The sequence below is a fragment of the Pocillopora verrucosa genome, chromosome 1, assembly GCF_036669915.1.
Source record: "Pocillopora verrucosa isolate sample1 chromosome 1, ASM3666991v2, whole genome shotgun sequence".
NCBI classification, from domain to species: domain Eukaryota; kingdom Metazoa; phylum Cnidaria; class Anthozoa; order Scleractinia; family Pocilloporidae; genus Pocillopora; species Pocillopora verrucosa.
The window spans coordinates 13335147-13351365 of record NC_089312.1 but is presented as its reverse complement, the minus strand read 5'-3'; the positions used below and the strand labels follow the sequence as shown (position 1 = coordinate 13351365).

General features: G+C 39.4%; 1 protein-coding gene across 1 annotated transcript; it reads right to left on the bottom strand.

Moving 5' to 3' along the window:
* Nucleotides 1-6434: 6434 nt before the first annotated feature.
* Nucleotides 6435-16216, bottom strand: LOC131786325 (KAT8 regulatory NSL complex subunit 3). Its single transcript, XM_059103367.2, has 12 exons — nt 15851-16216; nt 14675-14765; nt 14231-14314; nt 13815-13916; nt 12152-12289; nt 11545-11769; nt 11002-11073; nt 10486-10560; nt 9898-9987; nt 9405-9467; nt 9027-9095; nt 6435-8783 (listed from the first exon to the last, which is right to left on the bottom strand). Exons 1-12 carry the CDS (start codon nt 16195-16197, stop codon nt 6816-6818), a joined length of 3324 nt encoding a protein of 1107 aa, XP_058959350.2. The 5' UTR covers nt 16198-16216; the 3' UTR covers nt 6435-6815.
* Between the last annotated feature and the right edge of the window lie 3 nt (nt 16217-16219).

The following is a 16219-nucleotide window of genomic DNA, read 5'->3' as shown; positions in this document are numbered from 1 at the left end:
CTAATCCAGTTCATTTGAAACGAAAAATCGCTTGAGGCGAGATCTAACACTTCGTACTGAAAATCTTTTAAAGAAAATCAATAAAACCTTTTGCCTGATAATAAACATTCCTGAGAAACGGAAATGTAAATGGCAAGTATATATTGAGTTCAACCAAGACTCATCGAGATTACATTCATTACTTGCTACAATCTTTCTTTTATGAACGTCATGCCACCGCTGTTCACAAATTCGTTCTCTTGTAATAGATGTTACATGAACTCTACACAAAGCATCGATGTCGTTTCGAAGAACACTGTCAAGGACTAAGAATTCATTTGAGGGCATGCGAAACCAATTGTACCCATGTACTGAGAATGACTATTCTACTCCGTATGATCATGCCATGATATTGTTGAGGCGGTCGTGTTTTGTAAATCTCCCAGACGGTCACTAATTGCTACAATATCTTACCTTTGAACTTACTCTGTTTAATAACAAGATGAAAGATAGTTTACCTTTGAAAAATTATTCACATTATTCGTTGGGTACTCACTTTCTCGTGTGAGAACTCCTGCTCCGAGCTACTCCTGTGTGATATTTATTCCTCACACATCAACGGCTCGCAGTAAATGTGTTACGATACAGTATTTCACTTTCACTGACACAAGAATGTTAAAAAAAGATCGATTAACTTAGCGTTTAAGTCTTTCCTTTATTGAATTGTACACCTTGCACTACCGTGGATGAAAAACCATTATTGATTTGCTTGATAAAAACAATTTTCTAATCCCTTAAAATGAAAAGGTTTCATTGCAATATAGATAGACTGTAGTTTAGATAGACTGTAATTTAGATGCTTCAAGGAAGATCCTTTGCTCTCCTTCCATGTTATATTTTACGTAATACTGACTTATCCCCTGACCCTGAGGTGAATTATAAGTGTCTTTTTGATACCCTACAAGCTAATTAACTAACAGATCAAAAAATTGCCTTAAAACTGACAATATGTCAAAATGCGGTCGGAGAATCAAATTGCTCAATTTCTCGCTGTGCAATGACCTTTCGTGGTAAGCGTTTTTCTTTGACAGAAAAAAATCCACTTACGCCCCTCTGAATATGGAAAAATTCTGGTTGCTTTTGTTAAACTTCCTGAATGTCATTTCCTTAGTGAGTGTAATTTCCTACCGGAAACAGAGCTACGAAATATTGGAGCTAAGTTAAATCAACTTAAATCATTGTTTAACGGGACCGCCTTTTAATCAATTTTCGGTTCATCCAGAAGTTTATTTATAAGTTCATTTTGAAAATGACCGGCCATAGATGTTTCTCATTTTACTCTTACAATACTTGACATTTGACCGAAACCCTGGAACATTTCAGGACAAGACATTGGAAAGATTAATTAAGTATAATTGAATTTAAAACATAAAAACCGAATTCAAAATAAATCAATGATTTTATTTCCTCTCTGAATATCCGTCAGAAATAAGAAGCCATTTGACTGCTTCTCGGCTTTCCGAAGGCAGTAAAACTCGGCCAATTACTTCTGAGCTAGCCAATGAGCGCGTATAGAAAGAACTACTCACCTGTGTGGTGTAAACTTAAATGATACATCAACCCAAGCGTCTCTGGAAATTTATTTAAACTTAGTTGCGTTTCATTTTTTAGGAGGAGTGGGGTGGCAAGGGAGAGGAAGAGTGACTAACGGCCATAATGTCAATTAATGATGGAACATTCCAGAAGGAACCAGAGTAATACAAGATGAGTGAAACATGATGTACGAAATGGCAAAAAAAGATAAATTTAGGTGGTTTCAAAATAACATCAGAATAACATAAGGATGGTTCAATTTTCTACTTATATAAATTGTACAACTGCTGCTGTAAGTTGTCGATTAGCTTTTCAATGCAGTGATTATTGCAGAATCAAGTAAAGTAACTTGGGGGATCACCAGAAACTGGGTGGCTTGGAGTCAAACAACCTAACGGATCACCTATGTTTAAACGGGTTTTCTTGATTAAATTAACCCTGATACTGTTATCCCTTTTCAGTGTCATCTACGCACTGAGACACTAAGCAACATGTTAGATCTCTTCAGGGTTACCTCGGGGCGATTGATTGGAGATAGGGGCTTCATGACCTGCAGCTGTATGGTGCTAAGTCAACTTGGAGAGTATTTAAAATCGTCTAAAAATTCTTATTTCAGACAGATTTGGCACCTTAATGGCGCCTTGATTATACAATTGTCCTAATGACGGTGTTGCATAATCTTTGATTTGGCGGAAACTAATGCATGATCCGCACCACTACAAATAGATCAAGTGTCTGTCCGTGCCGTCTGGCGCCAGCGGACTTTGCTTTGGGAAGAGCATAATCATCATTAGAGGGGAGATAATTTGTGTACCTCTCCGGCACGTTAGTTATTTCCTGTAAGACGAAGTCAGCGCTGGTAATTGACCAAAGCGCCCACACACGGTATGTTATCTTAATGACACCACAAAGCCGAACTCTCGTTATGTTTCCCACACAGAGTTGGTTTAAAGAGCTTTTTTGTGGTTACTTCCACACGAGAAAGGGACAAAGCTTTGTTTTCAATAAACACAAATGTTTGTTAATTGCCACCTATTCAACTTAGGATAGATAATGCATATTTTTCTCTGGCCGGGGAAAAAATAACCTAGCAACAAAAATCTGAGGTAAAGATATCCCCATGGACTTTGAGTCATGTCTTTGCGTGATGAGCACAGGCGGCAGTGCTTTGAGACACTTCACACCAAAACTTATCTGTTAATTATCATCTTAACTGAGCCGTTTTTGGATCCACCTGCATTCCGCTATTTTCATACCATACCACACAGTTTTTCAAGAACATGTTTTAAGTTATCCGTAAAATTACACACTGAAGCTCTATCCTTGCGCCAAAGCTATGCTGTATCACCCCGACAAGTAGACTATAGACTGTTCCTTTTAGACTTCATTAACTCATAAGGGTAACAACGAAAACCCCAGAGGCAAAGGTAGATGAGAGATATGGGACATAAAAAAGGGTTCGGGCTTGGTTCAGGATATACCAAGTATGGGGTTTGCGTCGTATACTATGGAAAACACTTGTTAAAGAAAAGAAAAAGAGCATTAGTAAAGCCTTTATAGTTTATGACAACCGAACTGGAACTTTTGACTTAAAACTGCGTGTAAATCAGGAATTGCATAGTCATCAACGATTTCCGGCTGTTAAAAATCATGGAAATGTTGCAAAAATATATATCTCTAGACAATATCTCTAACAACATTGCTAATGAAGTTGTAAACATTTACCGAGGTGATCGGTTAGGTATTGCTTGAGTGTCTTAAAGCAAAGTTTTGATATCTACAAAGATAGGCCAACACCCGCCTTAAAAAAATAGGATATTTCCGTTTTACCCACAAGATGAGACCATAAAAATAAACATTTTCCGGCATTCTTATTAACACGATCCAGCCAGCCCGAACCTTAAAAGATCTCTGAAAGTGATGACGACATTTCATACTGGTATTAACATAGGAAGTGGGTAGTTTAGCTTAGAAACACCGTGAAGAGATAGATTTTGAAATGCCCAATGCTTGAGGAAGCTAAACTAGCAGATCAGTTGGCACGAGCGTGTCTTTGGGTCCAACCTCAGTAATGCTTTTTTGGAACTGTCCGCATTTTCAGAGCATCAACTTACGAAAAGCACTCCTTGTCCTCTGCAGACCTCGGCGTAGACCTCGTGTTTTACATTGACCCCGATAACCCGACCTTCCGCTCCCTGTGTACTTATCCGTCATACCCATCAAAGGAAAAAAAAATTAAGCGTTTGTGTTGATGAGTTTCTGATGTGAAAGCCTCTAGGATTCGAGCGGAATGCACCTTTATGGAAGGACACATTTAATCTAGATCTTTTTCCATCCATGCGTAAAAATGAGTGAACTGTGCATCAGGTAACAGAGGGGTTCTACGTTTTGGGTTCTAGCGAGTCAAGCATGGTCTTAGTCCAGGAGGAAGGTTTTTAGCCATCCATTCTTCCGAAAAAGGCAAACAAAAAAGCATAAAAATCGACGAATGTTCTGCCGTTGTTCAGAAGTCAAGACGCATTTTACTTGCAAAGTTTCTTTGCCAAAAGAGCCGATTTGTCACTTGCATGACTATCCGTCTATCTCTTGCCGATAATGTTCACGACAACGGATGTAATTAATCGGCGAGATATCACTTGTCAAGCGACCGTCGCTTAACATCGAAAGACTTGTTTCCACACATCAGCTTTCTTTTGCAAATTCCTCTTTTCCTTGGTCAAACTTGAAGCATATTTGAAAAAGAATAAGCGTTTGTCATGATGAGAAAGGATGATTCATTTCATGATGCATATGGAATAACATAAGAGACTAAGGTTAATCTTTCAAGGCTCTTAATTCGAATCACGAATATTTCCGTTTCGTGCTAAGTCTTACATCTAATTCCTGCTTAATCCATTAACTGAGCATGAGCGAGACACGCCAAAAATACCATCAACAAACCATGAATCTCATCCATTCTCTCGCGAGTAACAGTATTACCTTGCAATTCAGAATTACGCTTTCTGTTACTAATTGTCATATCTTTGCATCTCTAGTATTCTCTTACCCTCCACCTCCCCCCCCTTTTCTAACTAAGTGTCCTCGGAAACGTCTAAGCACATGAACAATGAAGAGTTTAGTGAATTTTATCCGCTTCAATAATCTTTAGTCTCGAGGAAAAGTGAAAAAATAGCCTTAAATTTAGCGCCAGTCTCGAATATACACTAATTAACAAATTAACAGTAATTTCAAAGGGTGGGGAGGGGGGGAGGGAGCAAGCTTACAGATTTAGCTAAGCACTTGTCAGTCAGAGGAATCGGTTGTACCGTCTAACTTAACTGCGAGAAGCACAATTTTTCAGAGCAGCAACAATTATAAAGTAAACGCAAATATTGAAACTATAAAATTCAAATTACAAACAATCGTCGCGGTTTCGAAACAGTACAATGCTGTTTAAAGCCCTGTTCTTGATGAAGGGAAATTTCGATAACTTCACTGCATCAAAAAGGTCGAGAATATGTATTACGCTTGATAAGTCCTAACTCTCTTCCCATATTTACAGGAAGATGAACGTGCATTTAGCGTTAAAGGATATTCGTATCCCTGCCACGCGGGGATACGAATTTTCTCTTCGAGTGTTTCACTCGATAGCTCACGAGTGAGCGCAGCTAACGAGTGAGATGTCGAGTTGAACACGAGAAGATAAATTTCATATCTACAAGCAACCACGTATTATTTTGTTTTACATATAGACACAATGAAAATCAAAGGATCGACAATTCCCCGAACAAAAATCGTAAAGTGCGTTGGAGCTAAGGCTCAAGATGAGAAAATGCGTTGAAACACTACACAAACAAATTATGGGCGTAATTTTCAAAATGCAAAATTCTCAGTTATTGACTTGGTCCTTACCGACAGAAGAAATCTTTTAGTGCACAGCCAAAATCGGCCTCGAGAAATGCCACTATCAAAGCCACCGAATTCGTAACTTTCGGTTTTTCTTTCCGTATTTTGGTTTTCTTCCCCTTCTAGAAAAGTTTAAACGTCCGACAAACGACCTTGGATTGAGAATGGTGAAGGCTTTGCGGTTCATTCATCAACCTGACCGAGCGGCGCGAAAGGCGAGTGGCGTGTTAGCAGCTGATTGGCGATATCAAACGCGTGGAAAAAATACGATATTTTTCCACGTGTGTTGTTATGGCTCTTCTCAGGGTTAGAAATCCTTGTATAACACCATAGTTTATAATGGTAACAGGACCGAGTGTAGTCCAATTCGGCCTATAATAATAGGAGTGAATAACAAAATCGGACGACTGCGAAGCGGGATTGTTAATCACGAGTGGAATTACAAACAGAATTGGACGACAGAAAGTCCTACCAACAGGAACCACTTCAATCTCCAAAAAACAAATATACTTAGTACAAATATGTCCGGCAGAGACAATGTCACGAGTCAATAATTCCTCTATTTTGGAAATTTCCCGGTTTGTTTTTGGATACGTGGTTGTTGCTATGGTTATTGTGATCAATTCTGCGACTGGTGGATTTAGCTGAGTGGACTTAATATGATTGGCTGCTTCAATTGTCCGATTACAGGTGTCCAATTTCAGCCAACTGTCCGATTACACTGCCTGATTACAACTGTGCAGATTGTGATAATGGTTATGATTAATATAAAAACACGTTAACTCTTAGGTATCAGGACAGCCTCTTGACTCGTTGTAACGTAAACACCTGTGCAGAAGTCTATGCTCACCCGACGAAACACATCGGCACATTTTGATATAATCATTTTCGCAAGTTTGCTTCGCTGCTATTGATTTTAGTTCTTGAGAACGGGACGCGGGAAATCGGGAATGACGAAGTCGTGACACTCGCAGTCGGTTTCAGGTTTGCGTCTGATTGGTCGAGGGAGTGGCAAGAACTTCCGTGACCAATCACAAGTCCCATCCCTACCACGAAATCACAGGCTTTAAACTCAAAAATAGCAGTGGAATACGAAAAAACCGTCAGCCAGCAAACAAGGATTCTCAGTCACGAGTTCAAGTCAGTTGCACGTCTTTTTAATAGACACAAAAACTACAATCATAAAGTTAATGACTGATTAAGCTCGAACAGTGCAGTGAGAATAAACTTGAGTTTGAATACACGCGGCCAGAAACTCTAGAGAGACTATGTTTTTTATTCATGAGGAATCGAATCATTGAGATAAGTATTCTAATTATCTTCAGAGTTCTTCTTTTTTCTTTTGTAGAAAACAAAGGTCAAGACGAAGCCGTCTCTTTGGGGACGGAATCGTTGGACCCAGGGTAGGCAGGCGACGCTTTCTTCACTTCCGATTGAGTTGTAACGGTAGTTTTCGCTGATGAAGCCACCTGAGCCACTGGTACTGTTTTCGTGTCTTGCTGAGCAGGATTTCCGCCACAGCCTGGAATGACCGCGACATTTAAAGGCTGAGAATCACTCTTTTTCTCATTCGACACACTGAATACTGTTTTTGTCACCGCTCCAACCTTATTACTGACTGATACCCCTTGCACTGATGGCACTACTTTGCCAGTAGATACTGCCGTGGAAGAAACAGCAAAAGAAGGGGCTGCCATGGAAGTCACTTGTGAACCAACTACAGGGTAACTTATCGGTTTACTGGTCAGAATGGCTGTTCCAGACTGTACATAAGTAACTGGTGACCCGGAAGAGACGACTCTAGAGATCTGGGTAACTGCTGATCTCGCCACTGTCACCGCACCTGGGAGGTTTGGTACCACTGAAGCTTGGGGGTTGGTAGTCTTGCTAGGTACTGTTCTCTGCACAGACACCACCTGGCTGGGAACGGTCCTAACTGGCTGACTAAGGAGGGTAGGTGCTCGCGTGTTTTGGACAAGAGTAACTCTTCCACCGGCTTGAGAAACTGAGCTGCTACTATTCAGTTTTCCGGCTAAAGCAGCGAGACTAACGGGCAGCGAGGTGGCAACCGTTCCTGGTGCCCCTGGCCCTTTTTGATTGATCACTGTCTGGGTACTACTAGCAGGTGATCGCACGGGATGCCCAAACATAACTTGGGTCTGGCCAGTCAGGGTGTTAGTTCCACTGCCCACAGGTTGTAGCGCTGTACCACTGACTATCTTGTACGATCCTTTAAGACCTTGGGACATAACAAGCTTATTTCCATCCTTGGTCAAAACACTGATAGTTGACGGTTGAGAGGCGTCACCTACTCGGGTGAAAGAAGGCCTTCCAGAGGTCAGGACACCTGACGATGGGGAGAACTTCCCAAGCGAGGAAACAGCAGATAAAGATGTATTTGACGTCGATACAGCCCCAGATGGAAAAGAAGGAGCTTGCGTTGTTACAGTGGCCCCTTTGAGACTCACAACAGAAGTAAACGAAGAACTCGATGATTGAGAAAGAGGTGTTTGCCTGACTGGCGCTGACACAATGGTCCTTACAGGCAACTGAGAAGCAGTGGGTACCACACCCCCCTGAGCAGACAGAGCAGCACCAACAGAGCTGAGGTTCACAGGTGTCTGTCGCTGACTTTGAGGCTTAATGATATACTGCACGGTCTGCCCTGTTGCAGCATTTGACGACAAGACCGAGGGAGAGCTTCCTCGCGGTAGAGTAATGAATGTCTGTGTGACCCTTACACCAGGATCTGAGCTCTTCGGTGTCAAAGAAATGAAGGCTTGCCCTCTGTTGGCAGTGGCTAGTGCACCTGCAGACGTGCTTGACAAGGGCACCTGGCGAGCAACAGCTGTTCCATGTAATGGAAATCCAGTAAGGGAACCAGGATGCACGGGAATTGCTTGAGGAACACTGGTAACTACCGATGTAGATGCAGCTCCAGTCACGTGAATTACACTTGGAGGCGGATTGGTTGGTTTCGATTTGGACTTGGAAGTCCTCGGTCGTTTGGCTGGGCTGGGCTGGCTAAGCGAGCGAACGCTGCTAATGGCCCCCAATGTACTGCCTAACGGTAGCTTGAGTAACGTTTTTCCTTGTTCTTGAACAGAAGACTTATGGGGGGTTGACTTCTTTGCCGATGCTTGTGACGTCAGTGCTTGCTTACCCGCCGAGCGTTCCAATTCCGACGACAGATCTCGTGATACCGATCGTTTCCTTTTCTTTTTCCGAACATCGATTTCGTCCATGTCCGAAGAGTCATTTCTGTTATGTGAACTACTGCTGCTCATAGACGTCAAAACTATTCCTAAGAAGTCGCCGATTTCATCCTAGAAAGGAACCGAATTTCCCGATGAAATGAGATTAATGATATTAAATTGTTGATGAGTAATTTACTGGACATTTTAACTTCTATGTGAAATTGGATTTGCAAATAAAACTCGAAAAATGTAAACAAGCATCCACCCTTACACTCCTCGATCAATATAGCAGCTGGACTTGTGGCTACTGGCTGCTCTACGCGAAATCGCCCCTGTGACTTATGAACGAGATTAAATTGAAATGACACATACCATTATCAATCTGTCCACCATGCTCTGAGTAAGACCCTCTTGTTTCTTCTTCGCGCGAGTTAGACGCAACTAGAACAAAAATAAGATGGCATCACGAAAACTGCAATTTAGTCTTTTGGGAACATATAGATTAACTCCGATTTTCCTAGAAAATTTTGCGATTTAAAACTCTCCGGGACGTGAGTTCCAGTATTCTGGAACATATTCGAGTAACTTTTTTTTTTCAGCCAGACAATGATGTTAGAATCAATTCAAAATTACTTATTTTCTGTCTCTGATCACAATTCAAAGTCACCAGTGCAATATGGTCTGACAGCCTCCCCCCCCCTTCTGACGTAAACCCCGATACCCTCGACTAACCGTAGAAGACTAACTAACCTGTTCATCTGCTCCTCCCACTACCAAAAGGCTTGTGTCTGTTTTCATTTTCTCGCGCATTTCCTAAAATAACAACAAAAATAAACAAAAAGAACATATGTGTTGAAACGAACTGTTCAAAAGCATATGACTACCATTTCATACACTGTGTGCTTAACTCCTCATGTCCTGGGTACCGTATTGCTTTCAGACATGAAATAGAATCCCTATCTTTTTAAACAATTGAATATCGTCATTCTTCTTAGTTAGATTAAATACAAAGCAATGTGACATGCAAAGCATAGTATGTTGATTATATCAGTGATATTTTTCGTGATTGCTAATTTGGATTACGTCTTTGTTGGTCAATAGGTGCAAATGCTAGATTTACATGTACGCCCTTTCGCCCAATGTCAAGGAGAGAAATCTTGTATACCATAAAATGTAAGTACGTTTTTCAGTTATCTGAATTGTTCCTATTTAATCAGACAGGAAAAAAAAAGATGAAACATACCTCCACTTCTTCTTGTGACGTGAGAGTCGAATGCGATCCAATAATAAACAAAGTGGGTGTTTTCAACTCCAGTAAAGGATCTTCCACTCCCTGAAACAAACACATCACTGAGTAGTTATCCTCACGGTACAAGTCCAAAGAAAGAGCTTCACACATTGAGCAGAGATAATTATCTTGATGAAATGATTGAAAAAAATTAACAATATTGAACTCCAAAAATACACTGCTGTGGTTATCAGTCTGAAAGCCGCAGCAAAGTGAGACAGACAGGTGGTTTTCAAAGCTGAGAAATGAAGTTCACAGATCTGTTGTGTCACTATTTAACCTTACTTAAGCCTCTAACTACCAAGATCTGATTGTCAATTCTCCCCTCCAGCTGCTTTACCTTTCTTAGTAAATTAGTTATGAAAATTTGGTGTTAGATCAAGACACAACTTCTACATGTAGCTGATAAGTTTGAGTATTCTTAATACCTGTTTTTAAAATAATGTATGAATTTATGTGTTAATCACATCTGGACTTAAGATAATTTTTAAAAAGATTGTGTTCAAGGTTTGATTCAATCACAGGTATAACTTGTTTACTCACCACTCTTACACCTGATAAACCAGTGATTGGGAAACCAAGACAAACAACTGCACACACAGATTCCATAAGGGCAACCTAAAGTACAACCATGTTATAAATATTATAACATCAAGTGTTAAAGGCTGAATATGATTGAATGGTCATATTACATTTCAGACACTAAACATAACCAAAGTACATGAATGACCTCCCTTAAATAGATCTAAATAATTTGATCTAAATAATTAGGCATTTATTTAAAAATGAAAAATGGCTACACAGGTGAATATAACCTTTCTTCTCTTTTCTTTCCCTAGACATTTATTACCTGTAGTAATGTTGAATTTTCTGATTAAAAAACTGTCATTTTTAAGTGATCAAAAAAGCACTGTCCTAACTACAGTATAAAGGTATACCTACTAACAATAATCATCACATGTAGACTAAAGAAGACAAATATTGTGATGCCTTGGCTAGGCACACTATTACTAGTTGAGCTACTTATTTGTGTTCTGATTAGTAATCCCTATTCCCTACCTGGCACGAGACCAAGGCGCCAACAGACCAGCCCAACAGAATGACAGGACGGTTAGGAAAATGACTTCTTAACTGGAGGATAAAAGTACATTATAACCAAAATCAGATTTACCTGAGGTGTGTTACAAATTGGCAAAGATTTACCATTCATTGTCTACCCAGACAGCAAATTTATGATTTCCTCAATATCAGAAGAAATACCATGGCCAACAAACATGAACATTACATCAAGACATTGTACACAATCTTACAGTATACACGATAGGCCACTAAGCTTGTGAGCAGGCCCTCAATATTACATCTTCAGCACAAGTGTTTCTTTGCCCTTGTAGGTGAACATGATGGCTTGAGCAATGTGCACGAGCAAGAGGGTTTGTAAGGAGTCTCATCAGACCCTTCAAACAGTTCAAGAAAACATTGGTTCTGATAGATCTCTAGAAGCGTGGGTCACTTTAATAGCTATTGGATCTTCACATTCCAACCAACACCATCAGCAATGAAAAACCAACCAATGCATACCATCCAATTAAAGATTTTTCATACCTCCAAAACTTTCATTCTAACAGCACCGATAATGTGATCCAAACACTGGCTGATTGACACCCCACTTCCCCCATTGCTTGTGTGCATGGTAACAGGAACAACTTTTCCAAGGACAGACAAGTGGTTGTGCCAGAAGCGAGCCCGCTTGGATGAAGTTCCAGAACAGATGCTTGTTGTTGGGCCACTGGGCACAACCAAGAGTAAAGGAGTTCCAGGTAGTTTACGCTTTGAAGAGAGGGATAAAAATACACTGTGACTCAGGAAACAAAGTTTCTCAAAATGAAATTTGCACATTATGAATATGCAATGTTATTCTCTCATGTTAAAAGATATTTTCTCCACAAATGTACTTAAAATGATCTTTATATAGTAAAAATACAAACAACATCTTTGCATCTGTCCTCCAATAGATCATAAGCAAAAACCTATCAAAATGTGTTTAAACTGACAACTAAAATTTTAGAATTTTCCTTTTTTTCCAAGAGTCACTAGCGCAACAAGGCAATTTTATTTCTAATTTTTAGGCTCTCAACCCACAAGCATCTGTTTAATTTTCTCTTAATGAATATGTTCTGATTTTAAATTGCCATCAAAAGAGCAGTGATACCTGCTTATGTTGAGTAACAAGTCCATGGGCAGGGTCCCAAGGTCTTTTCAGAAGCAAGTTTAAAGCATCTGGGCTGGCTGCCAAGCCACGGCGCTGACTGGAAGGTTGAACAAGCATTCGATCGACAAGTGTTGGAACCTTCAGGGAATACAATGTATTTACAATGTAATTAAACATTTTATAAACATGAAATAATTTCAAAAGCTCTGAAACATTAATTCATTGTCATTTCAGGTTAGGTTACATAATATTTTGTAATCCTTTAAAATATATTATCATAAAGGTCCATGTATAAGCCGCACTTTTTTTCACAAAATTGAAGCCAAAAATCAAGGGTGCAGCTTATCCATAGATACATCTGTGTTTGGAATTCTCAAAAACCTAATTAATATTCATAAAACTCCTTAAGATGCCAAGAAACAAACATAAAAGAAACTGAGAACATGTTGCTGTAGTTCATTGACTTTTTCATTGAGTGGTGGCTCGTAAAGGAGCCGTTTGTGTCTTTGAGTGTTTATCAGCGAATCTTGCTCTCCAAGAGTTCTTTCAAGTGATTAACTTTCGTTTACTCGAACAACTAAACACCAACATACAAGGAATCTCTCCTTGTTTTTTATTACCTTCATGGCAAATTTGTCAACTGCATTATCAGGCTCTTGTTCTGCATGAAGTTTTTCGCCTATTGCGGGTTTCCAAACATCTTTATACACGTGGTATACCCGAACAGCTGAGTCGAAAGGCCCAGACTCCTCCCAACATTTAAAGCTTGGCTACTAAGCACTTGTTTGTTTGTTTGTTTTTTCAATGCAAAGGAATTTCAACTTTATGGTGTGTTTCAAAGTGATAATCTTGAAAAATCGGACCGAGAGAGCATTTTAAGTTAAAGATTGTGTAAATTCCAATGAAAAAGAAGGTACGACAAATAAAATTTCGCTTTCTTTAGACTTGATAAATGTGAAAGATAGCCACAACTTCTATGTCGGTGTTTTGAAACCTTGATTGTTTGTAGCAATACAACTCTATTGAAACTTCAAACTATATTGTTTTATTTTTTCCAAATTCTGCGCTTCCAAATCGGGGGTGCGGCTTATCTACGGATGCGGCTTATACATGGACATTTACGGTACTTTGTTTAAGCGTTTTAACAATCAGACTGACCACTGAATTTAACTGATTTTAAACTGGTTTGATTTGTGTTTCTCTTGTTTCAGATATATTACCACAATTCTTAATGAGCAACTCAACCTGAAACCAGAAACACTAATCGTGGATAGAATGCTTTATGCACCAGAAGTCACAAACAAGTCACCCATAACTAGACTACACAGCTTGCCCTGATTGCTTGCCACTGACTTAGGCATTCAGCACAATTTTACCAGGTAATTTTTAAACTTTGCACTGTAAGTGCTTTTCATGGTCTATATTTTAAACCTTTAACCCTGTCACTCCCAAGATCTCAATATTAATTCTCCCAAGCCAATGTCTACCAACCAATTCTTAGGATGTTAGTTCAGAGAACTTGGTAAATTTCCCAGTTCAAATGTTTTCTTTACTCTCATGACTTGTCTGCTTGATTTTTTACTAATATTTTAAGGAGAAATTCTGTCTTGGTCACTCATGAGAATAAAACAGTGAAATTGAATGTATAAGAAATGAGACTCACTTTGGCTCTGAGAGTCTGAAGTACATCAAGGTAGCAAGCCAACAGAGGAATACTCAAACCATCCACTAAGGTACTGTGCAGCCATTTCATTAAATTTGGATCCTATGGAATAAAGTATGAGTACAATATTGTGACCAGAATAAAAGCAATTATTAGAATCATTTTTAATGACTTTTGTCCCTCCTTTTTGTCACCCAACAGCCTGCCGTATGACTTGTGACTGAAACATCACATGTATGCAACTTTGTCATGGGGGAAAGGTTCTATTCCTTAGTTGTCAAAAAGAAACATTTAATCCAGTGATCTGCTGGCAAGCAAGAAGTTGTAAATTCTCTCAACACTCAGGTTTACTATATTAGGCCATTACATATGAAACGGACACAGTTTGAGACCAATGGAAAGCAAACCAAACTCACCCATTCTGTTTCACTCAAGATTTGTCTTGTTCTCTTGGTTGCCTTGTCTGTTGTTATACGTCTCATTACAGGCTCATTGGGAAGCTGTAAAGCAGACATTACATTAGCAAGTAAATGAATTCTGACCCTTTCAACTAAAAGAATTCCACATTTCTCTACAATCCAATTTGTTTGGATGTTTTCCAGGTAAGATGTCAGATCCCTGTCACTCTACGTGCTACATGGCATAATGGGCATGAGCAAGTGATGTCAGATCCTTCCTAATTTTAGCCTTATATAGACCTATTACAGAGACCTATATCAGGTCTGTCATGAGTCTTTTTAAAGTTTCATGGACATTGTAAGTTTAATGAAAGGGCAGCCTCACCACTCACACTACAGTAGCTACAAGAGCCTGACTACAGTAAATGTACTCTATAAGGTAATAATATAAACAAGTCTTACTCCTTCGTAGGTCAATCTTGCTAGTCTCAGGTTTGACAGGACTTTTGTAATTTTGTCAAACAAGACACTCTGCTTAGCACCCCAGCCATTTCTGAAAAAAAAGAAAAATTTACTATGTTTGACTGTGTTGTGGTTCAATGTTAACATCTCTTTTGATTCTTGAAATATGCATCTTGAAAATAAAACAGAAATAAAAATTCAACCCCAGTATATTTCCAGTCATGCACTTAATTTTAAATGAGCTTGTTTCCAGCAGTACAAGTAATACTTGACACAGAAATTTTGTATTGGTGTTACAGCGCTTCAGGCTGCGTCCATTTTGATAGCCATAGTGATTTTTAGCGAAAAGCGCCAATTTTGTGACTTGTGTCCGGCGGTCGCGTAGTTAGCTGCATCTGTTTTATAGGTATCCAGTCGTTCTGCCCAAAAGTCAAACCACCCGAGACCTTTCTGCCCAAATTTCGAAGTAACTGTGCCCGATGTATATGTCATCTTATCTATGAGTTGTGTAGAGTTCTTTAAAATGGTATCATAAAATAAAACTAGTGTTTTATGAGTTTTTGTAATAAAATACAACATGGATGGTGTGATGTTTTTTTCTGAGTTGTATACTGACATCACAACCAACTTTTTATCTCAAATATTTGGCCTCGATGTGTCTATTACAAAAAAAAAAAAAATGATTTCACTTTTGATCACAGAAGTTCCAAAGAAGTTAAATATCCCAGCGGTTGAATGAGCTGTTGTTTTGATAACACGGTCAACAAATATCTATAAACATTACTAAAAGAAATAAAAAATGGAATAACGCTTAATCTCTGTAATTTGATGCACTGTTTGTTCGTCGGGTGGATCGACTTCCATTCTCATGCGGATCGACTTAGGGCAGAACGGCCGCAATTCGTTCTACAACTAAGTATTTATGGACTTGAGTCAAAGTGAGCTTTCTCTCCTGCCTCTTTTACCTTGGTAGCCTATACGAAGCGATGTTGCTTGATTCTCCAAAAACGAAAAACAGCCTCATTGACACTGACAGTTGACAAACCCAATAAAAGGTACGATACAGTACATCGGATCATATCAGAGTTGTCACAAATCTGTCAACTGGTGTCGTCCGCCCGTGATGACACTTTTCTGCATTTTATAGCAATAACAAATATTACAACACAACCTTACCTGGAAATTTGCTCTTCCCATGTGTCTGGAGTCTTCTTACTAGACACAGTGCTCACAAACTTTTCACATTCAGCCATAACTGTCTTAGCTTTTGCAGTATCATACATGATGTTGGCAGAATAACATGGAACAGCCGGTTCGCATACATCGATTTCCTCATCGTCTGCTAAAGGCAAGTTCTCTAGATCTTCTCTGGGCAGAAACAAAGTTTTGACTGGACGTACTTTTGATGCATCGGGATGTGCTGACCATGGCTTGGCATACGAGTGGTCGAGATGAATGATTTCCGCGAGAGATTGAATATCTCGAATGACCCCTCTCTCGTTGTAGTGAGAAAACGTCGACATTTTGTTTGCATGTGGCTTGATA